General features: G+C 35.8%; 3 protein-coding genes across 7 annotated transcripts; 2 read left to right on the top strand and 1 right to left on the bottom strand.

Moving 5' to 3' along the window:
* The first annotated feature begins 1863 nt into the window (after nucleotides 1-1863).
* Nucleotides 1864-13628, top strand: LOC18100113 (uncharacterized). Of its 2 annotated transcripts, XM_024604363.2 has the most exons (21): nucleotides 1868-2949; nucleotides 3043-3120; nucleotides 3222-3426; nucleotides 3543-3651; nucleotides 6620-6712; nucleotides 6943-7017; nucleotides 7255-7347; nucleotides 7533-7619; nucleotides 7788-7869; nucleotides 7945-8004; nucleotides 8091-8143; nucleotides 8241-8407; nucleotides 10109-10319; nucleotides 10488-10545; nucleotides 10811-10867; nucleotides 10992-11237; nucleotides 12434-12498; nucleotides 12588-12644; nucleotides 12727-12820; nucleotides 13072-13212; nucleotides 13314-13628. In XM_024604363.2, the coding sequence occupies exons 1-21, from the start codon at nucleotides 2233-2235 to the stop codon at nucleotides 13422-13424; spliced, it is 2859 nt and encodes a 952-aa protein (XP_024460131.1). In that variant the 5' UTR covers nucleotides 1868-2232; the 3' UTR covers nucleotides 13425-13628. The 2 variants fall into 2 exon arrangements, 1 of the variants encoding a protein (XP_024460131.1); XR_002982609.2 differs by lacking the exons at nucleotides 13072-13212; nucleotides 13314-13628 and having other exon boundaries at nucleotides 1864-2949; nucleotides 12388-12498; nucleotides 12727-12754.
* A 139-nt stretch (nucleotides 13629-13767) lies between these two features.
* LOC18100112 (probable pectinesterase 15) lies at nucleotides 13768-16513 on the top strand. Of its 4 annotated transcripts, none has more exons than XM_024604364.2 (5): nucleotides 13768-14755; nucleotides 14902-15002; nucleotides 15240-15439; nucleotides 15637-15887; nucleotides 16017-16513. In XM_024604364.2, the coding sequence occupies exons 1-5, from the start codon at nucleotides 14340-14342 to the stop codon at nucleotides 16228-16230; spliced, it is 1182 nt and encodes a 393-aa protein (XP_024460132.2). In that variant the 5' UTR covers nucleotides 13768-14339; the 3' UTR covers nucleotides 16231-16513. The 4 variants fall into 4 exon arrangements, with proteins under 4 accessions (XP_024460132.2, XP_052309742.1, XP_006381362.2 ...); XM_052453782.1 differs by having other exon boundaries at nucleotides 14902-15073; nucleotides 15233-15439; nucleotides 16022-16513; XM_006381300.3 differs by having other exon boundaries at nucleotides 14902-15073; nucleotides 15233-15439.
* Nucleotides 16514-16612: 99 nt separating this feature from the next.
* On the bottom strand, nucleotides 16613-18800 carry LOC18100111 (nicotinate N-methyltransferase 1). Its single transcript, XM_006381299.3, has 4 exons — nucleotides 18269-18800; nucleotides 17589-17925; nucleotides 17225-17289; nucleotides 16613-16967 (listed from the first exon to the last, which is right to left on the bottom strand). Exons 1-4 carry the CDS (start codon nucleotides 18659-18661, stop codon nucleotides 16668-16670), a joined length of 1095 nt encoding a protein of 364 aa, XP_006381361.3. The 5' UTR covers nucleotides 18662-18800; the 3' UTR covers nucleotides 16613-16667.
* Between the last annotated feature and the right edge of the window lie 209 nt (nucleotides 18801-19009).

Here is a 19009-nt window from a genome sequence, read left to right as displayed (position 1 = left end):
AGAGGGTTTATTAGTTGTGCATTTTAATCATGATTTTGTTGGTTGAGAGGGACATAATTGGATCATGTGTGAGATTTTTTTTTATTTGTAGGTATGTTTGGAAGTGTGGTTATGGTTAATTTTCAAAGTATTTTTCATGCTGAAATGCATCAAAATAATATTTTTTTTATTTTTTAAAATTATTTTTGAGATCAGTGTATCAAAACGATCCAAAAAACTAAAAAAAAATTTAACAAAAAAAATTAATTTTTTTAAAAACACGATTTAACTTGCGTTTCCAAACGCTCCCAAAACCCACAAACACTAGTTTTTCTCTATCATTTACACAATAAAAATCTCATACCAGCTAGTCTTTTATTTTCAAGAATTAAAATTAAATATTTTACAAATAATAAAAAATAAATTATAAATAAATTTAAATAATTAATAGCTAATAAATTTAGAAAATTAAAAATGCATATTTAAATACATATTTTTTATGAAAAGATATGCAAGAGTGATATTAATATTTTTTCAAGTATAATTAATTTTTTCTATGAATTTCTGGAAGCTGTATTTATTTTTAAGATTTCTAGTTTGGATGACAAATCTATTTTTCTATTTTTTTTTATTCAGAATGTCCCAACAATGTGCCGTGTGTGACAGAACCGAAGCTTCTTTTCTAGGATAACTAAGATTATGCATGTAAGAGCGTGTTTGACAATGTGGTTGTGAGTGCTTTTCAAATAGTTTTTCGTGCCGAAATACATGCCAATGATTTTTTTTATTTTTTAAAAATTATTTTTGACATCAGCACATCAAAACGATCCAAAAAATACAAACCGCACTCAATTTTAGCAAAAAAAAAAAAAATTTAAAATTTGATGAAACGCAGTTACAAACACAATTCCGAACGGTAAATAAATATATCACTTTTAATATGTGAAATTTAAAGTCTCGACATAGCATACTTAACTTTGCATCTTATGAACCAAATAAAAATAATAATAATAATAATAATAACAACAGAGTAATAAAAAGAGCTAAGGGATTAATTATATAATTGGTATTTTGTATATGACTCCTTAACTTTTTATTTATTTATTTAGTTGGTCCATTCAGTCAATACATTTTTTTAATACGGTCCTCATCACTCATCAGTCCATTTACTTTCCTTTCAATTTATATTAATTCTTGACGTGTTAGAAAACGTGGATAGGTTTCTAGCATTTGTGGCCACATGTTAATAACTAATAGTAAATTAGATAAAAGGACGACATTAAGAAATTATTTAGAGCAAAGGAGCTATATTAAAAAATAATAAAGAATACAAGGATCAAATTTGCGGATAAAAATAAACGAAAAGGATAGAGAGAGTAGACAGGGAAGTATAAAAACCAAGTAAGAATGCAAAAACCATAATTTTAAAATTCGGCCTTGAGGGTCGATTCAGGGCTGAAATTAAAACATATTGAAAAAAAAATAAGATAAGAAAAAATTTGGTGTGATCTGGTAAGATCCGATCAAAAATTTAGTTGCAACCTATTGACTTTTATTTTTTTTAATTAAATAATATTATTTTAATTTTTTTTTAAACTTGACCCAAATAACCCAGTAAACTAATCAAAACTGGAAACCCGAATTTTAAACGAGGCTGGGTGCGAAAACTCTGGCAAAAACAATAAAACATAATTGTAGTTATATTTTATTATAATGTTTGAGAAGGCGTTAATTTTTATTATTAAAATATGTTTTATTTGGAAAAAAAATAATTAATATATTTTTAATATTTTTTATATATTAATATTAAAAAAACTAAAAAAAAAAATACCATTTCAACTTTTAAACAATTGTTTTAAAAAACAGTAAACATTACAGTACAAAACAAACCTGCGCAGCCAGTGGCTGCCCCCTCCCCGTGTTAGCGCTCCTCTAACCTCCTTTCTCTAGATGGTCACTCATCGCCTCGTAAACAAATCGGCTTCTTTTTCGCTTTCCCTTCTCTCCCTCTCTCCTTTGGATAATCAACAAAATTCAAAATAAATAAAACCCTCAATAAAACCCTAGCACTACCTACCCCAAATTCTCGCTCAATTTAATTTCTCACGTCTCTCCAAATTCCCATTTTCAGTTCCAATTCATCTGTCCCCCTCCCCCTCCTTCCCAAACCCTATAATCACAAAATCCAATTCCAGATTTCATGCTCTATCTTGTTCTTCCAATTCTTCGATTTGATTTCCTCAATTGGCAGGCATGAAGAGAGAGCTAGGTTTTGTGAGTTCACTCGGTCGGCCGACTCAGTCGAGTTCCTCCTGTACCCAACTTTCTGACGATGATCGCAGTAAGAGGTTCAAAGTTACTAAGGTAAATGGTTTCATTGTTTATACTCGAGTGAGGAAGACTAAAAATAACAATATATTAATTGCGGCCGAGGATGATGAGAGGCATATTAAGAGAATTAAGAGCTTAGATGATTCTAAAATTGATGTAGCCAATACAATAAATGCTTCGATTAGTGATGATGGTTTTAAGTGTCTTGAAGTTAATAAGAAGACTGCAATTGGAGAGCGAAATAATTGCAATAACGTAGAAAAGGGGGTTTGTAAAGATGAGAGTAAAGGATCTCTGGCGGTCAAAGGGGGAAAAGAGATGAACCTTGCTGTTTTTGGTGAGAATGGTGAGGTTAAGAGTAATGATAGGCCAAAGAGGGTTAGGAAGTCAAAATTGAAGATTAAGTTGCAACCAGTTGAGGTTACTGTTAAAGGACCAGAAGTTATAGAAGGTGAAGCTCTCTCTAGAGTGGATGTGGAGATGATAGCTGAAGGGAGTGCTTTGACGCCTCCAAAGAAGAATTTAGAGTTGAAAATGTCTAAAAAGATTGCGTTGGAAAATGTACCAATGACAGTTAAAGAGCTGTTTGAGACTGGTTTGCTTGAGGGGGTACCTGTTGTCTACATGGGTGGCAAGAAGGTATAATTTCGACATCCTATTCTCAAGTGTTTCATATTTTTCGTTCTTGCAGAATGGTGGTTTATTATTTATTTCTTTTTTTGTGCACTTTAGTTTCAGGCGTTTGGTCTTCGGGGTACAATCAAAGATGCTGGCATTCTGTGCTCTTGTGCTTTCTGCAATGGACATAGAGTGAGTATTCTTGTTGCTCTTATGTAGATTGATTTCTGGATTTGTTTCATATATTTTAGATCCCTCCATATATTTGATTATTTCTTTTGTCGCTGATGTAGGTTATTCCCCCATCCCAATTTGAGATTCATGCTATCAAACAATATAGACGTGCGGCCCAATACATATGTTTTGAGAATGGGAAGAGCCTGCTTGATGTATTGAATGCATGCAGGACTGCTCCTCTGGATTCATTGGAAACAACAATTCAAAGTGCCATTAGTGGTTTGCCAGTGGAAAGAACTTTCACCTGTAAAAGATGCAAAGGTGAGCTATTTGCTTTTCTTTTGTTTCACTAAACTTCTTATAAAAAGGATATTCAAATCTTCTTGATGATATTGAAAGCAGTTTCCCTTCAATCCTTTGTTTTTTGAATGATCTAGGTACCTTTCCTTCCATTTGTGTTGGAAAAATTGGGCCTTTATGCAACTTATGTGCAGAGTCAAAGGATTCTCATCCCACCCTAACTTTTGGATCTAGTATAATATCTAGGTACGTGTTTTTTTTTGAATGGTTACCAGCTGCAGCTATTAATTCATGCACATTCTGACATCTACTCATGCTGTTTGGTGAACTAGGCTTACAGACTTTTGTTTATTATGTGGACACTTGGTTGTTTAAGCTCATATAAGTAATGTAATTTGTGGGCTTTGGTGAGCTAGGTTTGCTAAATTTCTTTCTTTTTCTGTAAAGCTGACAGTTTAGCCTCAATATGATGTTCTGATTTACTGCTTATTATAATGTTTTGTTTTTTGTACACGACAACCAGGAATGTAGGATAATTTATCTTTGGCATTTGTAAAAAGCTTTATTTGTTCATTCATGATGTGTTAGAATAACCTTAGAGAAAAAGTTGAATATAGATCTTTTTTAGAATATCTGATGCTTCATCTAATATAATTCTCTCTAGTTGGTCTTATTTTCTTTAGTTGGATGGTGTCATGCCTACCTTTAAAAAGGTGTCAAAACTTGCCATCCTCATTCTTAAGTAGTTGAATAATTAATCTGAAGACTATAACACGTGGCCAGTTTTGATTAATGGTGGCGCACACTGCTTTTAGGCTTTCATTTCTTTTGTTTTTTCCCTCTTTTTCTCTTATTTTGTTCTTTTGGGTCTGTGTGGCTTCTCTGGCATGCTGCTTGCAAATTTGGGTTTGCCTTGATATCTTTTAGTGAAGTTAATTATTTTTAGTGAAGTTAATTATAGAAAAGAATGATCTTTTGATTCCTGCTTTTGGGTGCATGGATATGCAAACATGCCCTTAAAAAATGTTGCAAATGCCTTCATTGGTGGAAATTTGTCTATTCTATGATGGGAGTAAGCAAATAAACTCTGTTTGAGATGAACCTTGTCTTTACTTGGGTAGAATGAGGATGCTAAAGTAGGCAATATGACAATACTTTAAGGCTTGAAGTTGTAATTATAGAATAACCTCGATAAATTAATAACCTTGATTAAATAATATTTTTGGTCATTCCCATCTTAGGACCAATGTAGTAAATTAATAATTCACTAAATTTATATGATAATACATTAAAAAAAAGACGTGTCCCACTTGATATATAAATTAATAATCTCTTTATACATCAATATATATGTGCGCGCTTGCGCGACTCAATTAGGAGACCTTTGTAAAATATGACTCCAATGGTACTTGTTTTTTCTTGAAATTCATGTCTCCTTGGATCTCATCTGTAACTTTTCCTAGTGCATTAAGAAGCTCAAATATACTGTTCTCGTATTGCAAGAGAAAATTATGCAACGTGATTGTTGCTTTGAGTGCATTTTTATGCAAGGCATACTCTAGTACATGATTATCGTCTTCAACATTATCTTCTGTGTTATTTCCCATGACGTTCTTGATAATTTGCTCGTGACTCAGCAACTTTGAAATTGATTTCTTGACACCTTTGAGATGAGAAGCCATTGTGTTTAGTTTTATCATTTGTGATACAATTTGTTCTTTTTATTGAAATTTCTGTTTGACTTAATGTTCATGAATTATATTAATTAAGTATACAAGGAATGTAAGTTTGTAACAAAAAGGGATAGATCCATGACTTCTTTTTAATAAGACCAATTACTTTCATGAATTTATTTTGGTTAAACAAATGTATAGAATAATAATAATTCATGATTAGGTAATTACGTAGTATTTGTACAATCACAATACATGATACATGTTTTAACTTCAATTTTTTGGAAAAAAAAGAATACCTTGATAAATTTTTTTGTTAATTAATTATAAATTAATAAATCATTATTTTATTGATTAAATAATATCTCAATTAATTAATAATTTTTCATGGTCCCAAAGGTATTAATTTATAGAGGTTTAACTGGATATTTATAGCTTTAAATATCAAAGGTCATTATTGCACAATGGATTTTGATTTTCTGTTATTTTAAACATGCAACAGAGTTTGTCAAGTCAAATATGTAATGGCCATTATGGCTGTTAGGAGCATTGTTATGCTTTAAATGGCTCACTTATACAAACAGCCACTACCTTGCGCAATACAATTTCAGACTTAAGCTGACTGTCATTTAATGCCTGCACATGTGAACGTTACTGTGATCTCAATCTGAAACACCTTTCATATCTCCTGTATTACTCGATGCAATTGAAATGTGTAGTGTGAAGTTTTGCATATCAGTCATGTTGCAAATCTATGCCATGTCCATATCTATCTGGTGATTAATCTTCTGATCTGTGTGATTCATTCCCCCTCTTCATATTTGTTGCTGGGCTTTGCTCCCCCCCCCCCCCGGGAAAATCATGGGTTGTTTTGCAGGATCCGATTCCAAGACTTTGGTATGATGCTGTGATACCTTGCCTGATGAGACCCAATTTACATGTGTATTCTTAAAAAATATCTGTGAATGTTTTAATGCTGTACACCATTTTTGTGTTTTATCTTTTTTATTAATGCAAGTGGTGCATCTTTTTGTCAAGAGTTGAGCTATTATCAAAGGGACATAGCTTTTTTCTAGAGCACATTAAAATGTGCCGAAGCTGTATTTGTGCACATGGAGTGGTTGCGGGTGAAATATGCTTTAAACTAACTGCTTGCCTTTCAAATGGTTTTAGATGCTGATTGCTTTTGGTTGGCTTTTTCTTCAGCTTACTATCATAACTGATGTTTAAGTTGAGTAATGATTCATGCCAGTTAGATGTCCTTTCCAGTGGAGAAATTAATACAAAAATCAGTTTGCTCATTTCCTAATATTTTAAGTGAATTGATATACTGTAAAACATGTTAGGAGAAGATTTAAAAGAATCCGCATGTCATGCCATGCATGAATGGGAAGCATTTATTGTACATCTCTTGTCTGACAAGTGCCAATAATACAGTAACTGGCTTCAGTGTTCTTGTTTATTGTGTTGCACGTGTATTACCAGATTTGGTACAATTTGAGATGGTTATTTTGAATTTAGTACAATCTGTGTTATTTCAGCTCATCAGAACAAGTTTTGGCCTTGGAGTACTTCAAACCGGCTTCATTGTCTACCTCCTCACAAGATAATACTCCACGGAAGAAAAAAAGAAAGTTGGTATCCTTTTTTGTCTCGTGTTTTGTTTGCACTGTAGCATATTAATGCTAATGTTTAACTTCTTGCTTTGGACTTCTAAATAATTTGTTATTGTTCTCAAAGCATGTGGAAACATGCTGATGTATATTACTTGTCATCTTGTTCTGATTTGATTTACTCTCTGTACCTTGCTCTGCTTGAGCGACTCTTTCCCTTTTGTATAGGCCTCATATCTTTGTGATTTCAGGTCATCAAAAACAGATTTGAACAAAAGTGCTCCAGCGCGTGTGTCCTCGAGAATTCAATCCAAGATTACACCAAAGTCGGTATCCTATTTTATCTTGTTGGTGTCTTACTTGTTATAGTAGCATGTTCCAGCTTAGTTTTTAATTTTCCTCTTTGGGCTAGTTCATTATCTTTATGTTTATGTCTAAAAGCCACCTGGCCTCCAACATCTTAGGTTGTACTCTTCAGTGGTGTTTCAGTTTATGTTCTAGTTGGCAGTATGGCATGTGCCTTTTGGTAGATGCTTACACATGTTTAATCTGCATTAATTCAGACCAGAAGAACAAGATTCCATCACAAAACCTTCCAAAAGTGCTTCAGTATATCTCTCTTCACGAAAAAGGAAGTATAAGAAGATTTCACCAAGGTTGGTTTGCTTTTTTTATCCCATAGATATACTGTTTGGTTTAGTCATGCTTTCACCTTTTCCTTTTCTCTGGCTGGTAAAGATTTTTGGTTATTAAATTGCATGAAACATAGAAGCATAGTTGTGATATGATATAGTCTTCATTAGAAAATATGCCTACCTATCTCCTTTTTGTCCTTTTTCAGGATATCAAAGTCAGTTTTAATGTCCAAGTGCTTCAAAAATACATCAGGTGGCGTCTCTTCACAAAATCAGTGGAAAATAACAACAAAGTTGGTTTCTTCTTTATTTCCCCACTTCGTTTTCTTTCATTTCATTCTCTTACTTTCCTTTTTTTTTTTCCTTGGCTGGAATGTTTCTTTTCATAGCAATGTTCTGTATTGAATTATGCCTTCTGTTATTGTTTGTAATCTTGTCTTTTGGTATCTTATTTTCTCAAGAGACCAGCGGTTGCATAGATTGGTTTTTGAAGAAGGTGGATTGCCTGATGGAACTGAACTAGCATATTATGCTCGTGGGCAGGTGATTAATATCACATATTCTTATCCTTTTACTTTCTTGCTGCTTATAGTAAATAAAATAAATTCTTCTTCTCAGAAATTGCTTGGCGGGTATAAAAGGGGCTTTGGAATACTTTGCCGTTGCTGCAATTGTGAGGTACTTCTTATTGGCTAAACTTTATCACTCCTTTATCATCTATCAGGCATGTCATCAAGGACCCACGGTTTATGACTAATGTGCAGGTCAGCCCCTCAATGTTCGAAGCTCATGCAGGTTGGGCTACTCGCAAAAAACCGTAAGTCTGATTTTTTATCAGATGGGAAATGCCTTTATATTTTGAGTCTTTCTTTTGTTACACACAAATTTTGATGGTTTCATGTTTCCCCCCACAGCTATGCATATATTTACACATCAAATGGTGTGTCACTCCATGAATTGGCAATTTCTCTCTCAAAAAGTCGGAAGTATTCTTCCCGGGACAATGATGACCTATGCATCATTTGTGCAGATGGTGGGAATCTTTTGCTTTGTGATGGATGCCCAAGGGCCTTCCATAAAGGTGAATGTAAATTCTAAATGTTACAAGGAAAGTAAACTCTTAGTTTACTTATCAACTTATTAAACTATTAACTACGAAAAACTTAATAAGCTGCTTCTGTCCATAGCCCCCTCCTCTCTGTGGTTTGGTTGCAGTTTAGATCTGCAACACATTTCTTTTGACCATGTCTATTGATGCCTTGCTAAAAGTGCTTTATGAATAAACTTTTAGTCGTATAAATATTGTAATTAGATCATTGTTTAGGATTTTTTATGTTATCTGAAGATTAACTTATTTAATATTTAGTAGTTATTATTAATTAAGAGTATTAGTTCATTTCCTATTTTTGTTAAGACTCTTTCTGCCCTTTCTTGCCTGCCTATATAAAGCACAGTTGTGCATTCCTATTTTGGAGGTCGTTTTATGATGAATAAAAATTGAGAATTCAAGTTCCATTTTGAGAGGGATTTCCTCTTGTTTCTCTGTTCTTGTGGATTCAATGAACACCCCTTGTGAATTCAAGGACTTGCTAGTGGTTTCTAGAGAGCTTGCTGGTGGACTCTAGGTTATTTACTTTTCTACCTTTCCTTTATCCTTTACTACATCAGTTGGTATTAGAGCCCAACCTTAGTCCAAACCCTAAACACAAAAAAAAAAAAGTGAAAAGGTTTGTTGTTGCTTCGGTTGCCGGTTCTATTTGCTGGCATTGTTTGTGGCTAATACCTGTTGTTGTGGTACAATCTTAGTAGCTTCCAGCAATCTTAATAAGGTAAGCTTACATTTTCTTGCGGTAATTATTTTGTATTGCTTCTGTTTTGCCCTTAGCTTTGAGCAAAATTAGTGTGCGAAAGCAAAAGTGGCAGACTGGTAAAAAAGAAAAGGGGGAAGGTGAAAAAACAAGGCTATAAAAAAAGAGAAGAAAAAATGAATATTGATGAATGATATTTTTGAGAATTTGCTATTCTGAAAAATTGTTTGTTCTTGTGGACCTCAAGAACCCCAATTTCTTTCTCGATTCAAAAAAGCCCCTTGTGGATTCAAGGGCTGACTAATTGATTCTAGGTATTTTCGCTCTCTTTGTAACTCCAATATGAGAAATTTTAGCTTTCTTGACCTATGAAATGCTTGGTTGTACTCGCTTAATAGGTAGGCACAAAAATTAACAATGTTCTGGGCCCCAAATTTCTCGAAAACAACACTCCATTTTAAGTCCTGGAAAGTGATGTTTAATATTCAATTGCTTGCGTCCATTGTTATTAACCCAGTGATCTTCTTTGATGAGTCACTGTCTTGGGCAGTTGAGAACTTGAGATGACAGAATTTTTCTTGTTTAGCGTACTTGCACCAAGCCTTGTAGCATTTTCAACAGTGCAACTTCCATGTATCAATGTTTTTTTTAATACCATGACTGGGGGTGAACATATTTGTTTTCCAGCAAGTAGTTGTTCTTTTTGTTGTGAACTCAGTTAAAAAGAAAGAGATATTCCATAGCTTCTATGGTGTTGCATTGAGAACTTAGCAGTTCTGATTGGTGTGCCTAGTTTCATTACATTATATATTGTTCTTTATACGTTAAGTGTGTGCAATCGCCTATCAGTACTCTGCATGCATGTGTTTATGCTTTGTGAAATTGACATTATTGATTTAAGTTGCCTCTAGATGATTTCCAGACTACTGATCTGCCCAAATCCATTTTGATGCTCAATTTTATTACCTTTGTAGGATGTGCTTCTATACCAACTGTTCCTAGTGGTGATTGGTATTGCCAGTATTGCCAGAATACATTTGAAAGGGAAAAGTTAGTTGAGCATAATGCGAATGCTTCTGCCGCTGGAAGGGATTCAGGAATCGATTCTATAGAACAGATAACCAAGAGATGCTTTCGTATTGTCAAAAACATAGAAGCTGAACTTACTGGATGTGCATTATGCAGGTCATAGTTACACTGATAAACTGAAATTATTGAAGTTTATGGACTTAGTCTTATGACCTGTTTCATACAGTTTGTAATGAATAGTTGTAGCTATACATGTTTATTGGTCTTTCAACCCCTTCGGCCTTATTCATTGCTTGATATATCTTTAGTTTTTGTTTTATGCAGAGGTTATGACTTTATGAGATCTGGTTTTGGTCCACGCACAATTATACTTTGTGATCAGGTAATTTTCTAAGTTGATCATGTCTTCTATATTGTTGCATTTGTGATTGAGTGATTCAAACAGGGAAGTTCTTATGTGATAATGGTGCTTGCATCCATGCAATTAACTTGATGTTTGCATTTTGATTAGTAGCTTTCCTATTTTTCATGTCATCTTATTTCTCTGTTTCCTCCATGCGTACATGGAGTTACATTTCTTAATTCATTGTTGCTTGAATTTGCCTAGAGGACTGGTACACTTATGATTTATTTCTGATCTGTGCCAGTGTGAGAAAGAATTTCATGTTGGTTGTTTAAGGAGTCATAAGATGACAAATCTGAAGGTGAGTTCTTACATGATCTTATTTTCCTTTTAAGATAGATTTCATTTCCATCAAATCATTGTCACATGCGGAAAACAGTGTACTAAATTTGTGGATAAATATTTTGATGCTACTTATTTGACAGGAATTGCCAAAAGGCAACTGGTTTTGTTGTATGGATTGCAGTAGGATCCATTCTACTTTGCAGAAGTTGCTCATTCGTGGGGCTGAGAAACTCCCAGACTCTCTTTTGAATGATATAAAGAAGAAGCATGAGGAAAGAGGTTTAAACATCAGTAACAATATTGATGTGAGATGGACGCTTCTTAGTGGAAAAATTGCTTCTCCTGAAAATAAGCTTTTACTCTCACGGGCTCTTTCTATTTTTCAAGTAAGTACTGCCCATGCATTATGGAATATTTCTTTGGCCATTGATAGGTACTGCCCATGCATTATGTAATATTTCTTTGGCCATCGATGCTTGAATATAATAGTCAATGGTGCTGCTGCTCTAAATTAATAGCTGTTGGCAGGATTCCAGATTATTGTTATTGGGTTTTAACAATCTGAGGACTTCTTCAAATCTAATAAATCAATATCTTTTGTTTCTGTTTTAGTTTCAAAATAAATAAAGAAGAGTGCTGGAATATCATTATGGAATTTCTTTTGCTTGTTCCTTTCTATAAATAAAGAAGAGTGCTGAAATATTTTGCTTGCTATGCAAAAAGTGCAAGTTGTGTGTGCAGTGTAAGGTGCTTTTTGCCTCAATGCTTGCCAAAGCTGTTTATTAAGGGAAAAAATTGTGCTTTTTGGAATGATGCTCTATGCACCAAGTTTTGATGCTTCTAAAAAATGGGAGGCTTTTCTCTACCATAAAGTTATATGAGTATCATGATCCACTTGCAGTTAAGACTTCTTCTTTAAAACAGTTTTTTAAAGAATTCCCACGCGTTGGCGTGCCATTATTGGTTCACTAAGAAGGAAAATAAAGCAGGTAATAGTATCATATTAGAACATAGCCTCAATTGATCTTCAGTGGTCAACATGCATATTATCATTTGTTTGATTTTTTGCTGGATGTATCTCCAACTATATTATCTATTTTTTATAATCATCATTCTGATCATTTTTAAGTTAGGAAAGAGAATTCAAGTCATCCTGTCGGAAAATTGTGGAGCTTTTGAAAATACAGTGCAGAAACTTGTTGTCAATTCTCTTACTGACTGCTGCGACACAACTTAGTTGATAAACAATGCATGCTTTTGACTGCTCATAAGGATGATGCTGTTGTCACTTTTTTAATCTTCACATTTGCATGCTTGCAAGTAATATGTGAGTATGATGAAATTGTTTTTAAGTCGTCTCTTTTATCAATGAAGTCATGCAGCATTATTGATTTCTACCCATCTCTAGACAATGTGAAATTAACATTTGATGATTTACTTCACAATCTTTACTTGTCTATATCAAAATGCAGTTCTGAATTGTGATTCCTTTTATGTGTTCTTGTATTTGTGGATTGCTTCATCTGCAAATAAAAGCAACCAAAGATGTGCTGGGCTGAGGTTTCTGTCAATTATTTTCCAGGAATGTTTTGATCCTATAGTTGATTCAACAATTGGACGTGATCTTATTCCTTTGATGGTTTATGGGTATGCCTTCATATTTTTTCCCCATTGTTACAGCATGGCATTTTATTGCCAGTTTCTGCGGTTGTTAACGTTATTTAACTATCTTTCAGTAAGAACTCAAAGGGCCAAGATTATGGAGGAATGTACTGTGCAGTGTTAACAATCAAGTAAGAGATAGTCTTGTATCTCCAATTGGTTATAGTTGGAGCTGTAGGAATGTTTATGAAGTCTAAATCTCTAATTTTGCAGCTCAAGTATTGTATCAGCGGGTATACTACGAGTTTTTGGGGAAGAAGTTGCTGAACTTCCCTTGGTTGCAACGAGGAATGGTGAACATGGCAAGGTGAGGTTAACCAACTGGGCTTGATATGTAGTTGTTTCTCGGACATTCTTTTGCACTCACAGCTTTTTCTCTGAGCTGAAATTTGGGGGTTTTCCATGACTTAATTGTGTATTTCAAGGCCTCTATCCACTATAGTTGTGTATTTTGAGGCCTCTCAGTCTTTGATTCATAAGTCTTAAAACATGTATATTATACTTTTCAGCTATTGCGATATGGTTGAGTCTTGATTTGTGGAGACATTATTTTCTCAGGGCTACTTTCAACTGCTGTTCTCCTGCATCGAGAAGTTGCTGGCGTTTTTAAATGTGCAGAATCTTGTGCTTCCAGCTGCTGAAGAGGCAGAATCAATATGGACAGAAAAATTTGGTTTTCAGAAGATAAAACCGGAGCAGGTATGAGTTTCTCTACTGGTGGGCACACATGAAATGCACAAGCTAGATGTGGTTGTGAATCTATCATTAACCTGTCTGAAATTTGATGTTTTACTCTTCAGCTTAACAAATATAGAAAAAGCTGCTGCCAGATGGTGAGATTTGAAGGGACATCTATGCTACAGAAAGCGGTTCCTACCTGTAGAATTGTTAATCAACGTACAAGTCCTTAGGGTATTGTAAAAAGGAGTAATGGGGAGCTACTCTTAGTACGAGGGACAAGACGCCTAATCTTTTAGTTTCTACAGTTTTTTTAATCTTATTTTTTAATTATTTTTAAATTTATGTATAGACCAGATATTGAAGGAAGTATATACATGTCCAGTCCTCGACTTATTTAGTGTTCTAGATCAAGCAATGCAAGCTATTTGTGCTTACCTCGCTCTCTCAATTATTTCAAACAAGTCGTCAATTCCATGCTATCCCAAGTCCCAACTCAGGAAATCGTAGGTGCTGATGCCAGGTGCGGGTGCACGCTCTCTTTTGATTCCGAAGCTGAAGTTCAATTCACTTTTGTGCCTGTGAGACAAGGCATTGTCATACAATTTGGTATATTGTGCTTATCCATCCCTCGTCGGAGAAGATAACAGATGCGATACAACCAGTAGAAAGGTCGCTTCCAGCATGCATTTCACACAACCAAATCAAAGGCAAGATATGCCGCCTGTTTCAAGGGGCTGGCGTCGAAAGCTCCATGTAAGCGAAGTTTGTGTAGTCTGTCACTTGATGTTGAAAGATATCCTCTTCTAGCAATAAAAAGCACTGTGCCATCATCACCTATGCAAAATGGTCATCTAACACATGCAAAATTACCCAATCCCCTCTCTCATCTGTCTCTCCTGTCTTGGCGTATGCACCTTCCTAACCTCAAGCCTGCCCATCTTTCGTTTGCCTCCTTACCTTATTGCGCCATTACTTCAAAAGTAGAAGCTGTAATCATCATCACACGCCCAAACTGATCTTAATGCCCATACATTTCTTGCTTGCCACGCCACTCATGATCTCCTTGAAAAATATGACAACCATATCGCTCCTATTCTACTTGGCTAAAACATTACACGACTTCAACAACCATCAGGACTTGAAGCATGAGAATCAAAGCGATCTCCTTTTGGCTCTTGGCCTTTGCTATTGCTCTAGTTTCTATTGTCATTGCCCTCTATGAAATTTCTCCGTCCCCTTCTACTGGTACTCCGATAAGTAATCTGCATAGCTCATCTCTTACTAATCTTAAAAGGGTTATCAAGAAAAGCGGATTAGAGGTTTTTCATTCTCTCGTAGCAAGTTCCTTTTCAAGACACCATCACCGGAGAAAGCACAAAATCAAATGTGACATGAATAAATGGATCAGCTCTAGGCTAATATACCGTTATAAAGTTTCTCTTGTATTGACAGTAGACTTGAAAGGTTGTGGGAATTTTAGCAGCATTCAGGAGGCTGTTGATGTTGTTCCAGAGCTCAGCTCCTCTACCACTCTCATCATCATGGATTCTGGTACTTACAGGTAATACTGAAGTTCCTGTTGTCTCTTTGTTGACCTTTTCTTATATGCCAAGCGATATGCACTTTTCAACTAAAGTATGATCATGATTAAGATCGCATGAAAGCGTGGAGTTTAAAAACATATAGGAAATTTGTATATGGTTGCAGGGAGAAGGTGACAGTGCATGCTAAAAAAACAAACCTGATACTTCTAGGCCAGGGTTATCTCAACACTGCCATAGCATGGAACGATACTGCAAATTCTACTGGTGGGACTGTTTATAGTGCTTCAGTTGCCATTTTTGCTTCTAACTTCATAGCCTATAATATTAGCTTTAAGGTACTCAAGAACCCATGTTTTATATGTCAGGACTCAAGAGTCAAGCTATATGTTGCATCTAGCTAGGACCTGAGAGTTAGCACTTAATCAGTTGCAAATAATTTATTCCTAATTCTTTTCCCTACTACTTGTGTGATTTTGGTGGGTTAATTTGAAAAGAACACAGCTCCCTGGCCATCTCCTGGAGAAGTCGGAGGACAGGCAGTGGCACTTAGAATAGCAGGTGACAAAGCGGCATTTTATGGATGTGGATTTTATGGAGCTCAAGACACGCTCCATGATGATAGTGGGAGGCATTATTTTAGAGGATGCTTCATCCAAGGATCCATTGATTTCATTTTCGGAAACGCTAGATCCCTTTACCAGGTAGATCACTCTTTAATAAAACGATATGCTATATATCATCCAAACATTTCTCAGAATTTGCCTGGGCTTCGAGGCTGTAAGAGAGAGTCTGTTTTCATTCCACGAAACGCATAAAGAAAGTCAACTTTGATAAATTTTGTGAAACAGGTTAGAGCCTGTAAATCCTTGTATTGACAAGCAATTGTTATATATGTCAGTCCTGCACCATCAGTTCCATTGCAGAACAACCCAAAGCTGGAGTAAGTGGATCTATTACAGCACAAGCAAGGCAATCGGTGAGCGAGCAAACTGGGTTTTCCTTCGTGAATTGCACCGTTATTGGAAGTGGGAAAGTATGGCTTGGTCGAGCTTGGGGAGCTTATGCTACAGTAGTCTTCTCTAAAACATACATGTCTCATGCTGTATCTTCAGATGGATGGAACGATTGGAGAGACCCTTCTAGAGACCAGTCTGTCGTTGATCCTAATTATTAATGTCTCCTCTTTTACTTTTATATTGCTGAATCTTTTCTGGACTATTGCGATGAAAAAACAAAAATAAAAAGCGACGATTGGTTAATGTGTTTTTTTTATTACAGGACAGCATTCTTTGGAGAGTACGAGTGTTTTGGACCTGGAGCAAACTTCACATTCAGAGCCTCGTATGGAAAGCAGCTGACTCAATACGAGGCAGCTCCCTACATGGATATTTCATACATTGATGGTAATCAATGGCTCTATCAGCAAAACATTTTGCCCAGCATTTCTAACAATGACAGGGAACGAAGAAAACATTTTATCCAGCTATTCTAACTATGACAAGGATGAAGAATTTACTCATGCATACTATTAATGCACTTGTAGTAGTTCGGATGCAAGCTTGTTCTTTGCCAGAGAAATAGAGGTCATTCAATATAGAATTGTGATGATTGATGAGCATATATCACATATGGGCAGGATATATTATTGGATTGCCCTACGACGTTCTCATATTTGGAAAAGAAATCACATAAGAACTTGCTAGTGAAGGAAAATGTCACTCTTGAGGAGTCATACCATGTTCGAGCCTGATATTGAGTTTGATGTTTTTTTTGTATTTGTAGGAGCATGAGTAAAATCTGATCATTTCATGGGGCGATATGAATATGTTGAAAAAAACATATATACTGGAAATAATAAGCAATGAACCGTAAACTGATCAGAGAAAGTACCGTTTATTCATAGTGCTGCTTAGTAGTCTCAAGGAATTGTTACTTTTGAAACTCTAAAACGGTGTAGAAATAATCGACATAGAATGCACGAAAATAAGAGAAACCAACAGACTGACCGAGCTGCTTAAATTCTTCTTCAGTCCTGTGCTTACCCTTAGCCCTATAAATTGTCATGACAAATATGTCACCTTCTAAGAGAGCTCGTGTCCTGTGACTATCATCTGAATCCTTAGGCAGCACCGGTTCACAAGCAATCAGTTTCCCTCCCACCGGAAGGGCCTTGTAACAGTTCTCCATAATCAGCTTGCATTCATTGTCTGTCCATGTCGTCAAAATCCACTGCCAAATTGACAAGTACATGGAGTATCAAAAAGAGTGAAAGACTATCTTGATCGGTTGTTCAGAAATAAGAAGATGATGCGTATAAAAACTGGCTGGTCAAAGAAATATAATAGGGGGAATCAATTCATATATACGACACTGGGTCCAAAATGGACCATAAAGGACTGGTCACATGTCCTATTTCTAATTGCAAGAGGATCAACCCATGGTTGGCATTATCAAACATTTAAGCAGATGAAAGTGACTCAACGCACCTTCATGAAGATAGCATCACCATCCGGAATTGACTTGAACATGTCACCACCAACATTTGTAACACCTGCAAGGATGAATCACTTCCATTGGTGCAAAAGCAAAAATATGTAGCATCTCGCCCTATTAGCATTTTCAAACGTGTCATACATAATATGCTAGTAGCAGCTACAAAGCCAAGCTTGAAATGAGGTCTTAAGCTATCATTTACCCTAAACCATGTACGGTGGAAAAAGATCATTCCATAAAACCCATGTCTGAAGAGCTGTTTAGGTAAGAAAATGGTAAAATGACGAGACTTCATTGTTCAAGAAAAAGAAAAGGAGAGCATGCCAGGTTATCAAGAAAATGGATATGCCGCGTTACCAGGAATAATAGGTGCTTTAGCAACCACCTCAGGTAAATCAAAGTTGATCCCTTGACGTACACCAGGATGTTTTTTTAAGATCATCCTCAAACAATCCCCTGCACTCCCACCTACATCAACCAATCTTTCCACCCCTTTAAACCCATCATAGCCATCCAACATTGCTTCCATGAACGGGACAGATACACCTGACATTGCCTTCAGCATCAACTCATTCATTTCTGGCTGCTTCCCATAGTAATCATATGCAGGCTCACCATTAGCCTTCACGAATGGCTCTGTTGTGGGATCTAACACTGCCTCGTGCACCAATGGCCACGCTTTCATTAGCGCGTCCTATTTGTTCATATCGTCAAGAGATCATTTACATAGAAACATAGAAATTAGTATTTGCATATATAAGTAACATCTGCAACATTTTTTTTTATAAAAAAAAATAGGGATGAATAACCAATCCATTTTACTCCCTCTGTTGGACAAATTATGAGCAAATTACAACAGCAAAGATGGAGTAAGATTTCTAAACCATCTAATTAATTAAGATCAATCTATATATTATTATTGAAATTATTTTCATAAGATTAGAACGTTAATGAATTGGATCATCAATTGATTTGAATGGTTTGGCGAAGTATAGTGCAAGACAAAGAGAAAGCTATGAAATGGAAAAACATATGACCTGGTGATGCTGGAGCACGTAAGGCGCGTAGGAGAGTCCTTCAGTATCAGTAACGAGGGTTTTACCGACTTCCGTGAGTGAATACTTCCTTTCGGAAACAGAACCATCAAGAGGTGATGATTCGATGGTGAGGTGTTCCTCAAAGACACCGTAGCTAGTGAGCATGCGAAGGATGCGTTGCAAATTCTCAGGGTCAGATCCAGTAGAGGCAATACGTTGTAGGATCTGAGAGGCAGAAAGAGGAGCATTGGAGCCACCTTGCCAGATAGCATCGGCGACTTTTAGACGGACGATAGCGTTGAGAGACATAGGAACACTAATCATGTTGGCTAGCTCAAAGATCGCCAGTCTTGCACTCTTCCTCTTCTCTGCACTCTCCTCGTTTAATGCCATGGTTGGTTTGCCTGCTTTTTTTTCCCTTTACTTTTCTCTGATTCAATAAGAGGAGGAGGAGGAGCTCAGGCGAGGAAGTGGATCGCCTTCTGCCTGTAATTGGTCTCCTTATGAGTTATGACCAGTCCCTCGGTGGACTAACTGTTGATAAGGAAGATAATATTACTGTTCAAAGCCGAGGTAAAATCCAAAAAAAGAAAAAGAAAAAAGAAAAAAGAGGCTTCGCTGTTGTGGGGTCTTCTTGTTTTCCGTTTTTTCACTGACCCGCCTTTTGCTGCTGCACGTGAGCAACTGTGGGCCTAACACACTTGTAATTTTATATTTCTTTTAATTCTAAAAAAATTGCAC

Source organism: Populus trichocarpa, chromosome 6 (genome assembly GCF_000002775.5).
Source record: "Populus trichocarpa isolate Nisqually-1 chromosome 6, P.trichocarpa_v4.1, whole genome shotgun sequence".
Taxonomy (NCBI): Eukaryota; Viridiplantae; Streptophyta; class Magnoliopsida; order Malpighiales; family Salicaceae; genus Populus; species Populus trichocarpa.
The sequence above is the reverse complement of the archived record's forward strand: the minus strand, read 5'-3'. Positions and strand labels throughout refer to the sequence as shown.

Excerpts from the sequence above, each read along its gene's own strand:
- LOC18100113 (XM_024604363.2), top strand. The coding sequence starts at position 2,233 with ATGAAGAGAGAGCTAGGTTTTGTGAGTTCACTCGGTCGGCCGACTCAG. Across the intron at positions 7,620-7,787 it reads CAGTGGAAAATAACAACAAA|AGACCAGCGGTTGCATAGAT; the intron begins GTTGGTTTCTTC and ends TATTTTCTCAAG. Across the intron at positions 8,144-8,240 it reads TGGGCTACTCGCAAAAAACC|CTATGCATATATTTACACAT; the intron begins GTAAGTCTGATT and ends TTCCCCCCACAG.
- LOC18100112 (XM_006381300.3), top strand. The coding sequence starts at position 14,340 with ATGAGAATCAAAGCGATCTCCTTTTGGCTCTTGGCCTTTGCTATTGCT. Across the intron at positions 15,074-15,232 it reads CCTATAATATTAGCTTTAAG|AACACAGCTCCCTGGCCATC; the intron begins GTACTCAAGAAC and ends TAATTTGAAAAG. Across the intron at positions 15,440-15,636 it reads ACGCTAGATCCCTTTACCAG|TCCTGCACCATCAGTTCCAT; the intron begins GTAGATCACTCT and ends TATATATGTCAG.
- LOC18100111 (XM_006381299.3), bottom strand. The coding sequence starts at position 18,661 with ATGGCATTAAACGAGGAGAGTGCAGAGAAGAGGAAGAGTGCAAGACTG. Across the intron at positions 17,926-18,268 it reads ACGTGCTCCAGCATCACCAG|GACGCGCTAATGAAAGCGTG; the intron begins GTCATATGTTTT and ends ATGAACAAATAG. Across the intron at positions 17,290-17,588 it reads TAAAGCACCTATTATTCCTG|GTGTTACAAATGTTGGTGGT; the intron begins GTAACGCGGCAT and ends TCATCCTTGCAG.